A 15,783-nucleotide genomic window follows, 5' to 3' on the forward strand; every position below is an offset into this window, starting at 1 on the left:
CCGCTCCTGGCCACCGCAGCCTCCACCTGCTGGGCTCCGGTGATCCTTCTGCCTCAGCCTTCCAAGTAGCCAGAATTACAGGCGCGTGCTACCACACGCGGCTGATTTTTTTTTTATTTATTTATTGTAGAGATGAGGTTTCGTTGCCCAGGTGGGTCTCGAACCCGCGGGCTCAGGCAATCCACTCACCTCAGCCTCTCAAAGGCACGGGATTACAGGCTGAGCCACCGAGCCCGGCTTGACCTCTCTTTCTATGATTAGTTTTCCTGATTATAAAATAATCTTTAATGAGGACATCCTCAGCCTTTATTGTTCTGGCATTCTGGGATAGCAGTCACCAGAGAGCTGATACATTGAGACAAACAAAAAGCGTATTTAAAACTGGTTCTTTGTAAGCTTGCATTATTGTTAAAACTTATTTAATCTTTGTCTGGGTGATTGCACCTAATATATACCACTATTTTCTCCAGTATCTAACCCTTTACACTCAGATGTCCCCTCTCAGGACATAAAGAGACTACTGGTGATTATACAGGGCAAATTTATGCCTGTACAGATTTTCCAAAAATGTATGTTTTCTTGAAGTTTTCCATTCAAATAGCACAAAAAAGCAAATTTTAAAAATGGAATATATATTAAGATTTGTATAAAAATCAGCTAGTGTTATCCAGAAAGAGAATGTGAAGTGCTTTCCCAGTGGTGCACAGACTGGACAATAAATTACATATTATTAATGTGGGAAGAAGAAATGAGACTGCATTGTCTGTACGAATAGAAGAACACCAGATGGAAGGCATCAAGCAAATTACTATTGCACAACTTGTATTAATGAACTTGCTATGTATGTCAGTGATTGTTTCACATGTTACCACACTTTAGAGAAATACATAAAGTTTGATTTTTTTGTCATAAGTAAGTTTCTCAATGTCCAAAATTACATTATAAACCAGATATCATTACAATAAAACAATTAGTTCCAATGCTGTACTATTTAATATAAAATTATTTGTTTTCACTATTTTGCAGAAAAGTGCAGTTAAGTTGCTGGTAGTGATCTGCGATATGTCTCCAAGTGCAAAGGGTTAATTATTATTGTTCTTCTGGTCTGTGAAATTTGGTAGGAAGGGAAGAAAGTGTTTGGTTGGCTTTTCCAAAGTCTTCTAACTTAAAATTTTTCACTTAATAGTTGAGTGTCCTTTCCATTTTGGAGAACAATTTGGCAGTATCAGCATTTAAAAATGCAAACTGGCCGGGCACAGCAGCTCAAGTTTATAATCCCAGCTCTTTGGGAGGCCGAGGTGAGAGGATTGCCTGATCCCACAGGTTTGACACCTCATCTCTACAATAAATTAAAAAAAAAAAATTAGCGGGGTGTGGTGACACGTGCCTATAGTTCCAGCTAACTTGGAAGGCTGAGGCAGAAGGTTCACCTGAGCCAAGCTGGTCGAGGCTGCAGTGTTTGTGAGCGTGCCACTGCAGTTTAAAAATGGAAAGAAAAAGTATATTTCTATAGGCATACAATATATATATAAAATTTGTAAACAAAGTTTTGAAGGATGTGTGGTCCCTGACTTAACAATTTTTTTTTGACTTTAGAATGGCACAGAAGCAATAGGTATTCAGTATGCTTCTCAGTTTACAATGGGGCTGTGTCCAGATAACCCCTATGATAAGTTGAAAATATTGTTAAGTTGACTGTACTTTTTATTCATGATATTTATAATGGGCTCATCTGGACACAGCGCCATCATAATTTGAGGAGCATCTGTATGTCAGAATGCTATTGTTGGCTACTTTGCTAAAGAGGTGCTAGATTGTTTAGAGGGGTCAAAAGTGCCTTTTTTTTTTTTTTTTTTAGGAGTCTCACTCTGTCACCCAGGCTGGTGTGTAGTGGCATGTTCATGGCCATCCCAGCGTGGACCTGCTGGGTTCTGGCAATCCTCTTGCCTCAGCCTTCCAAGTAGCTGGAACTATAGGCGCGCTACCACACTCAGCTAATTTTTAAAAATTTATTGTAGAGACCAGGGCTCGCTAAGTTGCCCGGGCTGGTCTCAAACCCGTGGGCTCGGTCCATCCACTCACCTCGGCCTCCCAAAAAGTGACTTTTACTTTTTATCCATGCCAAGGTTTTTTGCAAGACTGTGTTGCTGTATAATTTTGTATAGTTTAAAAAATATGCTGCTTATTACCATTGTGATTTGCCTAAATTGAAATAAAAGGAACAAATAGCATCTAGGCTTAATTTTTCTTTCGTGATTTGAAGAAAAATTTTCAGTAGATTCTAATAAGGAACTTATTCCTGTAGTCCTGAACAGGCGAATAAATATCAAGAGATGAACTTTGAAATTTAACTTTTGATAGAATTAAATGTGAAAATTACATCATGACAAGATTTAAGCGGTATGTTTTCTTATGTCCTTTTAAAACTTCTGAATAACTTTTGCATGTTTCTTTGAAGTGTAAGACTTACTTCATTCACAGCTATATTAGTATGTAATAGGTGCTTAAAAAAAAAAAAAAGAAAACTAGGCTGGGCTCGGTGGCTCAGCCTGTAATCCCACACTGTTGGAGGCCGAGGTGAGTGGATTGCCTGAGCCTGCGGGTTCGAGACCCGCCCGGGCAACTTGGCGAAACCTCATCTCTATAATAAATCAAAAAATTAGCCGGGCGTGGAAGCGCGCGCCTGTAGTTCCAGCTACTTGGAAGGCTGAAGTGGAAGAATCGCCGGAGCCCAGCAGGTAGAGGCTGTGGTGGCCGGGAGCGGCCACTGCACTCCAGTCTGGGCGACAGAGTGAGACTCTAACTCAAAAAAAAAAGAAAACTAGACATGGTGCTGATACCAAACAGACATACTAATGGAATATAGCTAGTGAAGTTATGCTTTTTAGTGGTAATAAGAGGAAGTTAAAATTATCCTGGAGAGAAAAATTTTTAAATAAAGTAGAATTTAATAGTGGTGGGTTATACATATTTCTTAAATATCTTGGCTGGGCATAGTGTCTCATGCCTGTAATCCCAGCACTTTGGGAGGCCGAGGTGGGAGGATCACTTGAGCCAAGGAGTTCAAATTCAGACTGAGCAACATAGTGCGACCTCATCTCTATAAAAAGAAAAGAAATGTCTCTTTTTGAGGCACAGTGGAAAATTTTTCTAAATTCAGTAAAATATTAAGTCAAATTGGTAATATTTTTCACTCCCAAAGATTCTGGCCTAAATGAGGAAAGGAAACTTGAGTATTGGAATTTTTAATGTACAGCTAAGATTGTATACCACTGCCTTAAATCCAGTCCTTGTTATCCTTGTCATGGCTCCTTAGCAACAATTCTCTCTGGTAATTTGTTTTGGTATGTTAAAGTAGTCTAGTTACCCTTTCCTTCTCCTTCATGACACTTAACACAGTCTGTATCGTTTTGCTTCATTACTTGTTTGTGACCTTTGCCCCTCCACTGCAGTGAGAACAACCCATCTTGTTCAACACTAGCTATATCTCCAGTTGTTTTTAGCATAGGGCCTAGCACATAGTAGTCACTCAGATGGTTGAGCAAATGATTTTTCTCTCAGTGTACTTTATGGTTTTTAGCACATACTAAGTGATCAATAAATGTTTATTGAATGAATAGATGATAGGATTTCTACTCAGTAAAATGTTACTATCCCCTTAAAAGTAATGTTTCATACCTTAAGTGCATTTGGTAACACTCTTAAGGGAAATGTAGTGATATTTATTTATTTATTTATTTTGAGTTGGAGTCTCACTCTGTCGCCCAGACTGGAGTACAGTGGCACGCTCCTGGCCACCACAGCCTCGACCTGCTGGGCTCTTGGGGTCCTTCCGCCTCAGCCTTGCAAGTAGCCAGAACTACAGGCGCGCGCTACCATGCCCGGCTAATTTTTGATTTATTGTAGAGATGAGGTCTCACTAAGTTGCCCAGGCAGGTCTTGAACCCGTGGGCTCAGGCAGTCCACTCACCTCAGCCTCCGAAGGTGCGGGATTACAGGCTGAGCCACCAAGCCTGGCTGGGTAGTGATTTTTAAATACACCTCACGATAGTGAGCTCCATGAGGGCAGAGGCGGCACCTTACATTCTTATGTATGTATTTCAGTGCTACCTTGCACTAGAAGATAGTAAAAACCAAATGAATGAAAAAAAGTAATGTTTGAATTTGTGATCATATGGAGGAATGCATATGCTGCCCAATAATTTTTTAGACGCATGTGTATTAAATACCCCAATTGTAAAACTTATGTTTTGGTATAAAGAACATAAATATGTGTCAGAATACAGATAAAATGTGATGTCTTTGAAAAAAAATTGTTTTAAGTCAAGCAGGACTGAAAAAACATTATATAACCTGGAAACTGGAGTAACAGCATTATGGTTAGAACTCTGTAGCTACGGAAGTACGTACCTCAGTGTCTTGCTTTATTTTCATTGATTTTTGTATGGCTGCTAATAATGATCTTGTTAGTATTTAATCAGATGGTAATTTTGATAGGCTTAAAAACTTTCCTGATATCAATAATAGGAACCAGGGCTATGCATCTTGGTATACATTTTTTTTCTAGGTAGCAGAATGAGATAGCTACTGAATAGAATCTAGCCATATTTTGCTTATTTTAATGGAATCATGAGTGCCTGCAATTTCATCTTATAATACTGAGTCTGCCCCTTTTGCTACATTAAGTGTAAGTAAACATATCTTTGTTAATGTTGTTTAATGCAAATGTATTGCTTTATTTTTTTTCTTCATCTGTAGGCCAAGGAAATCCTGACAAAAGAATCCAACGTGCAAGAGGTTCGATGTCCAGTCACTGTCTGTGGAGATGTTCATGGGCAATTTCATGATCTCATGGAACTGTTTAGAATTGGTGGCAAATCACCAGATACAAATTACTTGTTTATGGGAGACTATGTCGACAGAGGATATTATTCAGTTGAAACAGTTACACTGCTTGTAGCTCTTAAGGTAATCTCAATTTTATGTTTGGACATCTTGAACTGAATAGTGCTCCTGAATGTTCTTTTTTCCCAATGATTTGTGATTTTGTTCATTTGAATGTTAAGTTTTAAAACAAATATCCATATTTAGGAATGCAAATATTGAGGTTTTGGACTTAAAAATCACAGGTGTCTGCATTCTGAGTAAGGAGATGGTACAGAATAAAAACAAAAGGAAGAGAATGCCTCAGTCAGATTATTTGAAAAATGTTAGGAGACTGATCAAAAAGTTTTAGTTCATGAAATCGGGGTATGGAGAGGTAATATAATTACATGTCCAGATACTTTTGAAGTATTATAAATGTATAAACATAAACTGTCAAAATGTTTACGTCCTCTGACACAGTAATCCCATAACTAGAGTTTTACTGAGGAATAAATTCAAGAGGAAAAGGGCATTACTTATGTGAAAACATTACAGTATAAGTTTTAATATCAGAAAAATAAAAAATTGATCTAAATATTTATCAGTGAATGACTATGTAAATTATGGTTTATCTCAGTGAAATGGTTTGCCAGTTATTAACCTTGATATAATTTAGAACAGTGAAAGTGCTCATGGAAGAAAGCAAGTTGCAAAATTAAACATAAACCAGTTGTAGCTTTTTGAAACGTCGAGCTAAAGACAGAATGGTAAATAGTATTTAAGGTGGCAGCCTTCTCCCTTTTTCTTTTTTTTTTTGAGTTGGAGTCTTACTCTGTCGCCCCGACTGGAGTGCAGTGGCCGCTACCAGCCACCGCAGCCTTGACCTGCTGGGCTCCGGCGATCCTTCCGCCACAGCCTTCCAAGTAGCTGGAACTACAGGCGTGCGCAACCACGCCCGGCTAATTTTTGATTTATTGTAGAGATGAGGTCTCGCCAAGTTGCCCAGGCGGGTCTTGAACCCGCGGACTCAGGCAATCCACTCACCTCAGCCTCCCAAAGGTGCGGGATTATAGGCTGAGCCACCGAGCCCGGCTGAGCCACCGAGCCCGGCTTCGCTTTTTCTTTTTCTTTTTTTTTGAGTTGGAGTCTCACTCTGTCGCCCAGACTGGAGTGCAGTGGCCACTCCCGGCCACCGCAGCCTCGACCTGCTGGGCTCCGGCGATCCTTCCGCCTTAGCCTTCCGAGTAGCCGGAATTACAGGCATGCGCTACCACATCCAGCTGGTTTTTTTTGATTTATTGTAGAGATGAGGTCTCGCTGCCCAGGCGGGTCTCGAACCTGCGGGCTCAGGCAATCCACTCACCTCAGCCTCCCAAAGGTGCGGGATTACAGGCTGAGCCACCGAGCCCGGCTTCGCTTTTTCTTAAAAGAAGTGGTTTGAGTTGCCCTTTGGAGAGAAGTTTTTTTTCCTTTGCCTAGACAACAGACTCGCTTTTATTAAAGAATATTCAGGATGATAAAATGGCTGGCACAGACTTTTCTAATACTAGAGAAGCAATGAGATGTGGTTTCAGCAAGAGCTGAATTTTATGTGGTTAATATCTGAATTATGTAAAGTGCTACAAAACATACTTGGAGGTTATTATGTTCTCCATCTGTAAAATGAAGAAATTGAGTTTGATGATGGAAGGTTTCTGCTGTCACTCTAAATACTATGAAAACAGCTTGCAAACTAACTTGTGGTTAAAGCTCAGGATTAAATCCCAGTACTTGAAGAGCAGTGAATTGTACTACCTTTAAAATTTGATGCGTGGGAGTATAGTGGGCTGAATTATATCCTCCAAAATTCCGTATGTCAAAGTCCTAATCCTCAGGACCTCAGAATGTGATGGTATTTGTGTATTTGGAGCTAGCACTTTTGCAGTGGTTAATTAAGGTGAAAGTGAGGTGGTATGGATGGGCTTTAATCCAATCCAATATGAGTGGTATCCTTACAAGAAGAGGCTATTAGGACACAGGGAAGATGAGAAGATACACGGAGAAGATGGGCATCTGTAAATCAAGGAAAGAGGCCTTCGAAAGAAACCAGCTCTGCTGACACCTTGATTTTGGACTTCTGCTTCCAGAACTGTGAGGAAATAAATTTATGTTGTTTAAGCCAATCATTCTGTGATACTTTGTTATGACAACCCTATCAAATGAATAGTGGGGGAAAAGATGTTTCTTTCAATAATGATGTTGGAACAAATAGATAACATGGATCATATACCTAAATCTGAGAGCTAAAGCGATAAAACTTCTAGAGTAAAAACATAGGAGAAAATCTTTGTGATCTTGGGTTAGGCAAAGATTTCTGAGATATGACTAAAGCATGATCCTTGAACAATTGGACTTCATCAAAATTAAGACTTTTTTTTCTTCAAGAGACATCACTAAGAAAATATTTGTACTCAATTAAAAAACTTTTACAACTCAATAACAAGGCAGAATTCTAAAATGGGCAAAATATTTGAATATGTTTCCCTCACGAAGATAAATGGTCAGTGAGCATTAATCATCAGGGAAATACAAACTAAAGTCACAGTGAGATACTACTTCACTAGCTATAATTAGTAAGGTTGATTGTACCAACAGTTGGTAAGTAGCAGCGGTTAGAATCTTCCTGCATAGCTCATGGAAATGTAAAATGGTCCAGCCATTTAGAAAAAGTTTATTTAAAAGTTTAACATTACCATGTGACTCAGCAATTTATATTCCTAGGAATCTGCCTAATAGAAATAAAGTCATATGTCCAAACAAAAACTTCCATGCAAATTATTATAGTGATATTATTCATAATAACCTGAAAAAACTGGTGACCAATCTTCAGTTCATTCTACTTGTGGATAAATAAAAAGGAACAAGCCACTGATCCATGTTACAACGTGGATGAACCTCAGAAATAGTCTAAATGATATTTAGCACAAAAAGACACAAAGGACTATGTTTTGTATTCCATTTATATGAAATTTCTAGAAAAGGCAATCTCAAGAGACAAAGTAAATCAGTGGTTGCCAAGAGCTGGGAGTGGGAGTGGAGAGTGAGTACAGAAGGCAGGAGAGATCTTTCTGGGGTAATGGAAAGGTTCTAAAACTGGATTGTGGTGATTGTTGCGTAACTAAGTTTCTAAAAAATCATTGGACTGTTAAAGAATTCATGGCCTTGCGGGGTGGCTCAGTCTGTAATTCCAGCACTTTGGGAGGCCGAGGCGAGAGAATTACCTGAGCCTGGGGGTTCAAAACCAGCCTGGGCAACTTGGTGAAACCTCATCTCTGCAATACATCACAAAAAATTAGCCAGGTGTGGTGGTGTGCATCTGTAGTTACAGCTACTTGGAAGGACTGCCTGAGCCCAGCAGGGCGAGGCTGACCGTGAGTGTGCCACTGCACTCCAGCCTGGGTGACAAGATTGAGACTCCAACTCAAAAAAACCCAAAAATTCACGTGTAAGGTTTTATATCCCATGACTATACTTGGTATAAAGTTGGTAGTAGAGGGAGTTTGGTTTGAGATGAGCTTGGCAAACAACTGAAGGGCATTTAAAAATATTTGTAGGGGCTGGGTGCAGTGACTTACGCCTGTAATCCCAGCACTCTGGTAGGCCAAGGAGGGAGGATTGCTTGAGCCCGGGAGTTCAAGAGCAGCCTAGGCAACATAGGGAAAACCTTGTCTCTAGACGAAAAAAAAAAATTAAAGTGGTGGGGTGTGGTAGCACATGCTGGTGGTCCTAGCTACTCTAGAGGCTGAGGTGGGAGGAGCCCAGGAGGTCAAGGCTGTGGTGAGCCATGATGGTGCCACTGCATTCCAGTCTGGGTGACAGTGTGTGAGACACCAACTCAAAAAATTTGTAGATCTGTGGTTTTAGTTCAGTGTGATTGGGGGGAGTGGTGGTATTTTTTTCAACAAAATTAGGGATTTTTTTTCTATAGGAAGTTTTCTGAATTGTCAGTTGATTTTTGAAAGCACTAACTGTTTCCCATTTTGTTGTTGTAGGTTCGTTACCGTGAACGCATTACTATTCTTCGAGGAAATCATGAGAGCAGACAGATCACACAGGTTTATGGTTTCTATGATGAGTGTTTAAGAAAATATGGAAATGCAAATGTTTGGAAATATTTTACAGATCTTTTTGACTATCTTCCTCTCACTGCCTTGGTGGATGGGCAGGTATGTGGGTCTTAAAACTCATATTGCTTATTATTTTCAGGAGTCTGCTTTCTTAATGTTTAGGGGCCCATAACTTTTTTTTCATTCTCAGATTCCTTTTGGAATATTACTAACATCTGTTCCTAAACTTTGAAAACTTTTTTTTTTTTTTTTTAGTTAGAGTCTCTGTCTCCCAGGCTGGAGTACAGTGGCACACTCACGGCCACCCCAGTGTCAATCTGCTGGGCTCAGGTGATCCTTCCACCTCAACTTTCCAAGTAGCGGGAACTACAGGCACGCGCTACCATGCCCTGCTATTTTTTTATTCATTGTAGAGATGAGGTCTCTCCAAGTTGCCCAGGCTGTTCTCGAACCCGTGGACTCAGGCAGTCCCCTCACCTTGGCCTCCCAAAGTGCTGGGATTATAGTCTTGAGCCACCGCATCCGGCCAACATTTTTATTTTTAATTGATAAATAATAGGACCCTGGAATTTATTGATTAAAAATTGTGTATTTATTCTTACACGTTTTCACTTGCATCACCTTCAAAGTACTCTCCATTTGATGCAATACACCTATTGAGACGCTTTTTCCATTGCCCCAAACAGTTTTTAAACTAATCAGTTTTGATGTTTGTTAGTGCTTCTTCTATTTTTGTTTCACTTTCACATCAGCAAAACATTTCCCTTTGAGGAGTTTCTTCATCATGGGAACCAAAAAAGTCGCTCAGGATGAGGTTGGGTAAATAGTGGGGCATGAGGGTCATGCTGTTTTGGGTATGCTGATGCCGATGGGTTCCTAGAACACTTACCTAGTGGAGGAAGACTACTACAAGGGGCTTGCCTTCCAAAAGATATTTCTGGGTTTCTTTGTGTGTATCCCTCCTTGTAATTGTGTCAATCTTTTTTTTTAAGTGCTTTCTTTATGTCAGGCACTAAACCGTATGGTTGGATCACAGGGATGGATGATGTAGCCCATTTATCTTCTTGGGCTGTTTCTGGACAAGTCTGGGAGATGTAATGAGCTATTTACTGGTCAGCGTAGAGATGTACACAGAACTTGCAAGAAAATTTTGAGCATGAAGATAATAGTCTCTGGCGGGGGGACGGGGGTAAGATCAGAGAAAAGTTTTCTCCAAACAGCTGATTAAAGTGAAGTTTGGATGCAATAGTGAAGGTTTGTCAGGAAGAAAGGGAGCGTACTCAGTAGTTTTGAGTGGGCTGGAACAAAGATAGTCCCTGCAGAGTCAAGCCTTGTTCAGGCAGAGCATAGAAACATCAGTGGGGCCAAATGATGGGTGCTGCTTCCTGCAGCTTAGTCCATAATATTTACAGTTTCTTTTAGGTGAGGTTAACATTTTAAACCACTTTTTTAGATCTTCTGTCTCCATGGTGGCCTATCCCCATCCATAGATACACTGGATCACATCAGAGCACTTGATCGCCTACAAGAAGTTCCCCATGAGGTATGAATTTTATTTGATAATAAAATCTTTTTTTTTCCCCCAGAAAACATTTTAGAGAGAGGAGAAATTTAATTGAAACTGAGTTCATTATATGTATTGTCTCATTTAATTCTCAAAACAACGCAATGAGATGTGAGCACGCTTGTCTACCCTATTGTTGAGAAGAAGCTGACATAAAGAAACCTACCAAGATCACAGCACTGTGGAACTTAGGACCTATGTTGTCTGTCTTTAGATCCTCTGCCATAACCATTTGCCTATACTGGCTAACATTGAAATTTGCATATTGTAGGCAAATTAGTTAGGGCATGTTGCTGTTGGGACCTGTGGATGTCAGCTCTGCTTCGAAGACTTCTGGAAAGTGTGTCTTATTTACTATAAATGTTAGACTTTAACTGCACAATCTGTTGCCATTTTCTGCAAATAGCACTCAAAAAGGGTGGCTTAGTAGGGTGCTGCTTCTGATGAATTACAAATTATGTGTTGACTATTTTTGTAAAAGGTAATTTATAACTTAAACCTGCTTTTCAGGGTCCCATGTGTGACTTGCTGTGGTCAGATCCAGATGACCGTGGTGGTTGGGGTATATCTCCTCGAGGAGCTGGTTACACCTTCGGGCAAGATATTTCTGAGACATTTAATCATGCCAATGGCCTCACATTGGTATCTAGAGCTCACCAGCTGGTGATGGAGGTATGTTCTCTTCTTTCAAACATGGTTTGCTTTTATTAAACTTACGGAAAGGAGATATTAGTAAGTTTTAAATTCGTGAGAAGTTCCATGTATTCCTTCTGATGGATGAGTTTGCCATTATAGCCTGAGCCTTTTCAGTAGTTGCATGCTAGTGTTAACATCTCAAACTTTTGATCACAAGAAAATACATAGTTAACATGTTGTCAGAGACTTCTTAATGCCTGAGAATGCTTGAGATTTAAGAGTGGAAAAGTATTAATAATCTGCAGGGAGTTGGGATGTGTGTATAACATTTTAAGATCCTAATCTTCATATATTCAACATATGTATGTATGAAGGAGAGATTGGACGGAAATGCATTAAACTGTTTCAAGTGGTCCTTCAGATAGTAGGATTAAAGGTGATTTAAGCTGGACTTGGTGGCTCAGCCTGTAATCCCGCGCCTTGGCAGGCTGAGGTGAGTGGATTGCCTGAGGCCATGGGTTTGAGACCCGTGTGGGCAACTTGGCGAGACCCCGTCTCTACAATAAATCAAAAATTAGCTGGGTGTGGTAGCACGTGCCTGCAATTCCAGCTACTTGGAAGGCTGAGGTGGAAGGATCGCCGGAGCCCAGCAGGTTGAGGCTGTGGTGGCCCGGAGCGGCCACTGCACTCCAGTCTGGGCGACAGAGTGAGACTCCAACTCACAAAAAAAAAGGTGATTTAAAATAAGAAAATAAGCCAGACTTGGTGGCTCAGCCTGTAATCCCGCGCCTTGGGAGGCTGAGGTGAGTGGATTGCCTGAGCCCGCGGGTTCGAGACCCACTTGGGCAACTTGGCCAGACCTCATCTCTACAATAAATCAAAAAATTAGCCGGGCGTGGTAGCGCGTGCCTGTAGTTCCGGCTACTTGGAAGGTTGAGGCAGAAGGATCGCCGGAGCCCAGCAGGTCGAGGCTGCAATGGCCGGGAGCATGCCACTGCACTCCAGTCTGGGCGACAGAGTGAGACTCCAACTCAAAAAAATAAAATAAAATAAGAAAATACAGGGGAAACAGGCCATCCCAAGTTGTTAGCATAGAACCTTGATTAGCATACTTTTAAAATAAGGTTCTATTTAGATTAACACCCATACAACTCTGTGATTGTTATCAATACAATCTGACTTGGCTAAAGATAGGGAAAGAAATTTGTACATTACTAAACAAACAATAACAAAGGTAGTTCATGCATTCAGATGAACTTTGAGGAAGAAGGCTGGAGATCCTAGAGGAATGTCTTATTTGTGTAGTGCAGTGAGCAACTTAAGGGGCTTCACCAGTGACTTAGAAAACCAATAAGATTTTGGTCTCAGGACTATATCTGCCTCTATAGGGAATGGCCATATAAATACTCATTCTTAAATTGTATTTAAGACCACTTCAGTAGGAGGGGCTGATGAGACACTGCCATTTACAAAGGGCCAGATATTTAAGAGGTAGTTTATTTTTTGGTGATTGGTGCTATTTTTTAAAGAATTTTCTCTTTTTATAATAAACTAGTTTTATAATTTGGGGGGGAATAAATACATGTATATTTTATAGGTTGTACAAAGTACAGAAAATTAAGTCATTCAGAAATAAAATATCAACATTTCTTAAGCCTCTTGGGAGAGGTATAGATCTCTTTTTCTCTTTTGAGTGGAGTCACATTCAGTTGTGTAAATAAGGGAGTAAAATTAATTTTTATTATCTTTCTTTTCCTTGTAGGGGTATAACTGGTGCCATGACCGGAATGTAGTAACAATTTTCAGTGCTCCAAACTATTGTTATCGTTGTGGTAACCAAGCTGCAATCATGGAACTTGATGATACTCTAAAATACTCTTTGTAAGTACTTACACTTGAGCTTTTGATTGCTGTTACTGAATATAGTTTTAATGCTAGGCTTAAAAGCTCAAGAGCTTATGCTAAATCAGATTCCAGCTTGGATTTTAGGGGCCTGTGATATTTTGAAACACACCAACCGAAACTGACTTCTTTCTTAGAGACCCTAATATGAATTACTAGGTTTTTAGCTTTCATTTATTTATTTATTTATTTATTTTTTGAGTTGGGGCTCTTACTCTGTCACCCAGGAGGGGCAGTGGCACAGGCACAGCTCACCACAGCTTCGACTTGCTGGGCTCAGGCAGTTCTTCTGCCTCAGCCTCCCAAGTAGCTGGAACTACAGGTGAGCACTACCATGCCTGGCTAAGTTTTGATATTTTTTTGGTAGAAATGGGGTCTCTGTATTGTCTGTCAAACTCCTGGGCTCAAGTGCTCCTCTCACCTCGGCCTCCTGGAGTGTTTGGATTACAGATGTGAGCCATCATGCTTGGCTGGTTTTTAACTTTCAAGTCCATGTTTTTATTTGGAGTTAATAAAGTATATCCTGGGGATGGGATTATAGATATGGGAGACCCCCAAAAAACCAGAATTTATTTGTAAAAAATTTTGTATTCTTACATGTTCATACTTCAGTTACCTTCAAAGTATTCTCCGTTTGATGCACTTTCACTGCTCAGTTTTGAACTCATCAGTTGTGATGCTTTTTAGTACTCCTACCATTTTTTTTGTTTCACCTCTTCTACATTGGCAAAACATTTCCTTTGAGGATGTTTTTCATCTGTAGAAACAAAAAGAGATTGGGTGACTAAGGAGGGTAGGACACGGGGGTCATGCCAGTTTTGGTCAAAAACTGCTAAATACTTGGCGTTGTGTGGGCAGGTGAGTTCATAAATCACCCATCATGAAATGGGCAAACACACTGAAAGAATCTCCAAAAAGTTCACTAAAGCCAGATGCAGCCTCTCACAACAATGCTAGCTGGTACACTGATGTGGATGGGTTCCTAGAATGTTTGCTCAGTGGAGGAAGCCCGTACTACAAGGGACCCACCCTCCAAAAAATAATTTCGGTTTTTTTGAGGTCCCTTCTTGTAGGCTCTTAAAACTACTTATTTAATAGAAATTCTTTGAAACATTCTTGAAATGAACCCCCAGTATAGTAAAGCATAGCCTCTCTGGCTGAAGTAGTCTTGGCTCTTTCGAAGGGAGTACCGTTAGAAGACCCTTATTGTTAGGGTTCTCTTACATTAAGGCAAGCTGGAATTGGATAGGAAAAAAATACATAAATTGGAAAGATTAATGTTCTTGATTTTCGTTGTCAATACGTGGATGTCTTGGAATATAAACCACAAATCTGTCTTGTTTTTCAGCTTGCAGTTTGACCCAGCACCTCGTAGAGGCGAGCCACATGTTACTCGTCGTACCCCAGACTACTTCCTGTAATGAAATTTTAAACTTGTACAGTATTGCCATGAACCATATATTGACCTAATGGAAATGGGAAGAGCAACAGTAACTCCAAAGTGTCAGAAAATAGTAAACATTCAAAAAACTTCTTTTCACACGGACCAAAAGATGTGCCATATAAAAATACAAAGCCTCTTGTCATCAACAACCGTGACCACTTTAGAATGAACCAGTTCATTGCATGCTGAAGCGACATTGTTGGTCAAGAAACCAGTTTCTGGCATAGCGCTATTCGTAGTTACTTTTGCTTTCTCTGAGAGACTGCAGATAATAAGATGTAAACATTAACACCTCGTGAATACAATTTAACTTCCATTTAGCTATAGCTTTACTCAGCATGACTGTAGATAAGGATAGCAGCAAACAATCATTGGAGCTTAATGAACATTTAAAAAAATAAGTACCAAGGCCTCCCCTCTACTTGTGAGTTTTGAGATCGTTTTGTTTATTTTCAGGGATACCGTTTAATTTAATTATATAATTTGTCACTCAGTTTATTTCATTCTCAAATCTCAGCCCCATGTCGTTCTTTGTTATTGTCAGAACCTGGTGAGTTGTTTTGAACAGAACTGTTTTTTCCCCTTCCTGTAAGACGATGTTACTGCACAAGAGCACTGCAGTGTTTTTCATAATAAACTTGTGAACTAAGAACTGAGAAAGTCAAATTTAATTGTATCAATGGGCAAGACTGGTGCTGTTTATTTAAAAAGCTAAATCGATTAAATTTTAGAATTTGTAGACTTCTAGGTAAAGAAAAATAAACAAGGTCACTGAATAATCTCTCTGGTAACTCCTTGACATTCTTCAGATTGACTTCAGGATTTATTTGTATTCCATGTAGTACATGTCCTATTGCTAGTATGTTCTTTGTGGGTTTTTCCTGTATATTAACTTGTTTGTAAGAAAGGAAATCTATGCTGCTTCAGTAAGACTTAATTGTGAAACCGTATAACTTGAGACTTAAGTTCTTTGGGGTTTTGTTTTAATAAAACAGCATGTTTTCAGGTAGAGCTTAACAGAATGATGTGTCTACTTATATCATTCAGTTCAGTTTCTGGTTGTGATATTATATTGCTATGTATATTATGTGAACTCAAATGATTGATACTTTGGCAAATTCCTAACCAATCTTTGTATATTACTTGTTAAGTCATGTGATCTTAGAGTTAAATTTGTCTCCGATAAGAAAGTGGTTAAAGCATTAGCTTGTGTTCTTTGAGTGGTACTAGTGAAACCAAATAGAAAATTATGATTGAGCCATGGT

The 15,783-nt window shown here is 39.7% G+C and overlaps 1 protein-coding gene across 2 annotated transcripts in view; it reads left to right on the top strand.

The window, feature by feature from the left end:
- PPP2CA (protein phosphatase 2 catalytic subunit alpha) overlaps positions 1-15,535 on the top strand; it is a 34,853-nt gene extending 19,318 nt beyond the window's left edge. For both annotated transcript variants that reach the window (XM_008065869.2, XM_021716437.1), the window contains 6 exons: positions 4,759-4,968; positions 8,898-9,071; positions 10,426-10,515; positions 11,047-11,208; positions 12,935-13,053; positions 14,423-15,535. In XM_008065869.2, the coding sequence (XP_008064060.1) occupies positions 4,759-4,968; positions 8,898-9,071; positions 10,426-10,515; positions 11,047-11,208; positions 12,935-13,053; positions 14,423-14,495 (828 nt within the window). In that variant the 3' untranslated portion in view covers positions 14,496-15,535. The remainder of the gene's footprint in view (positions 1-4,758; positions 4,969-8,897; positions 9,072-10,425; positions 10,516-11,046; positions 11,209-12,934; positions 13,054-14,422) is intronic.
- The last annotated feature ends 248 nt before the right edge of the window (positions 15,536-15,783 follow it).

The sequence above is a fragment of the Carlito syrichta genome, unplaced genomic scaffold (genome assembly GCF_000164805.1).
Source record: "Carlito syrichta isolate Samal-C Ts95f unplaced genomic scaffold, Tarsius_syrichta-2.0.1 Scaffold308816, whole genome shotgun sequence".
NCBI classification, from domain to species: Eukaryota; Metazoa; Chordata; class Mammalia; order Primates; family Tarsiidae; genus Carlito; species Carlito syrichta.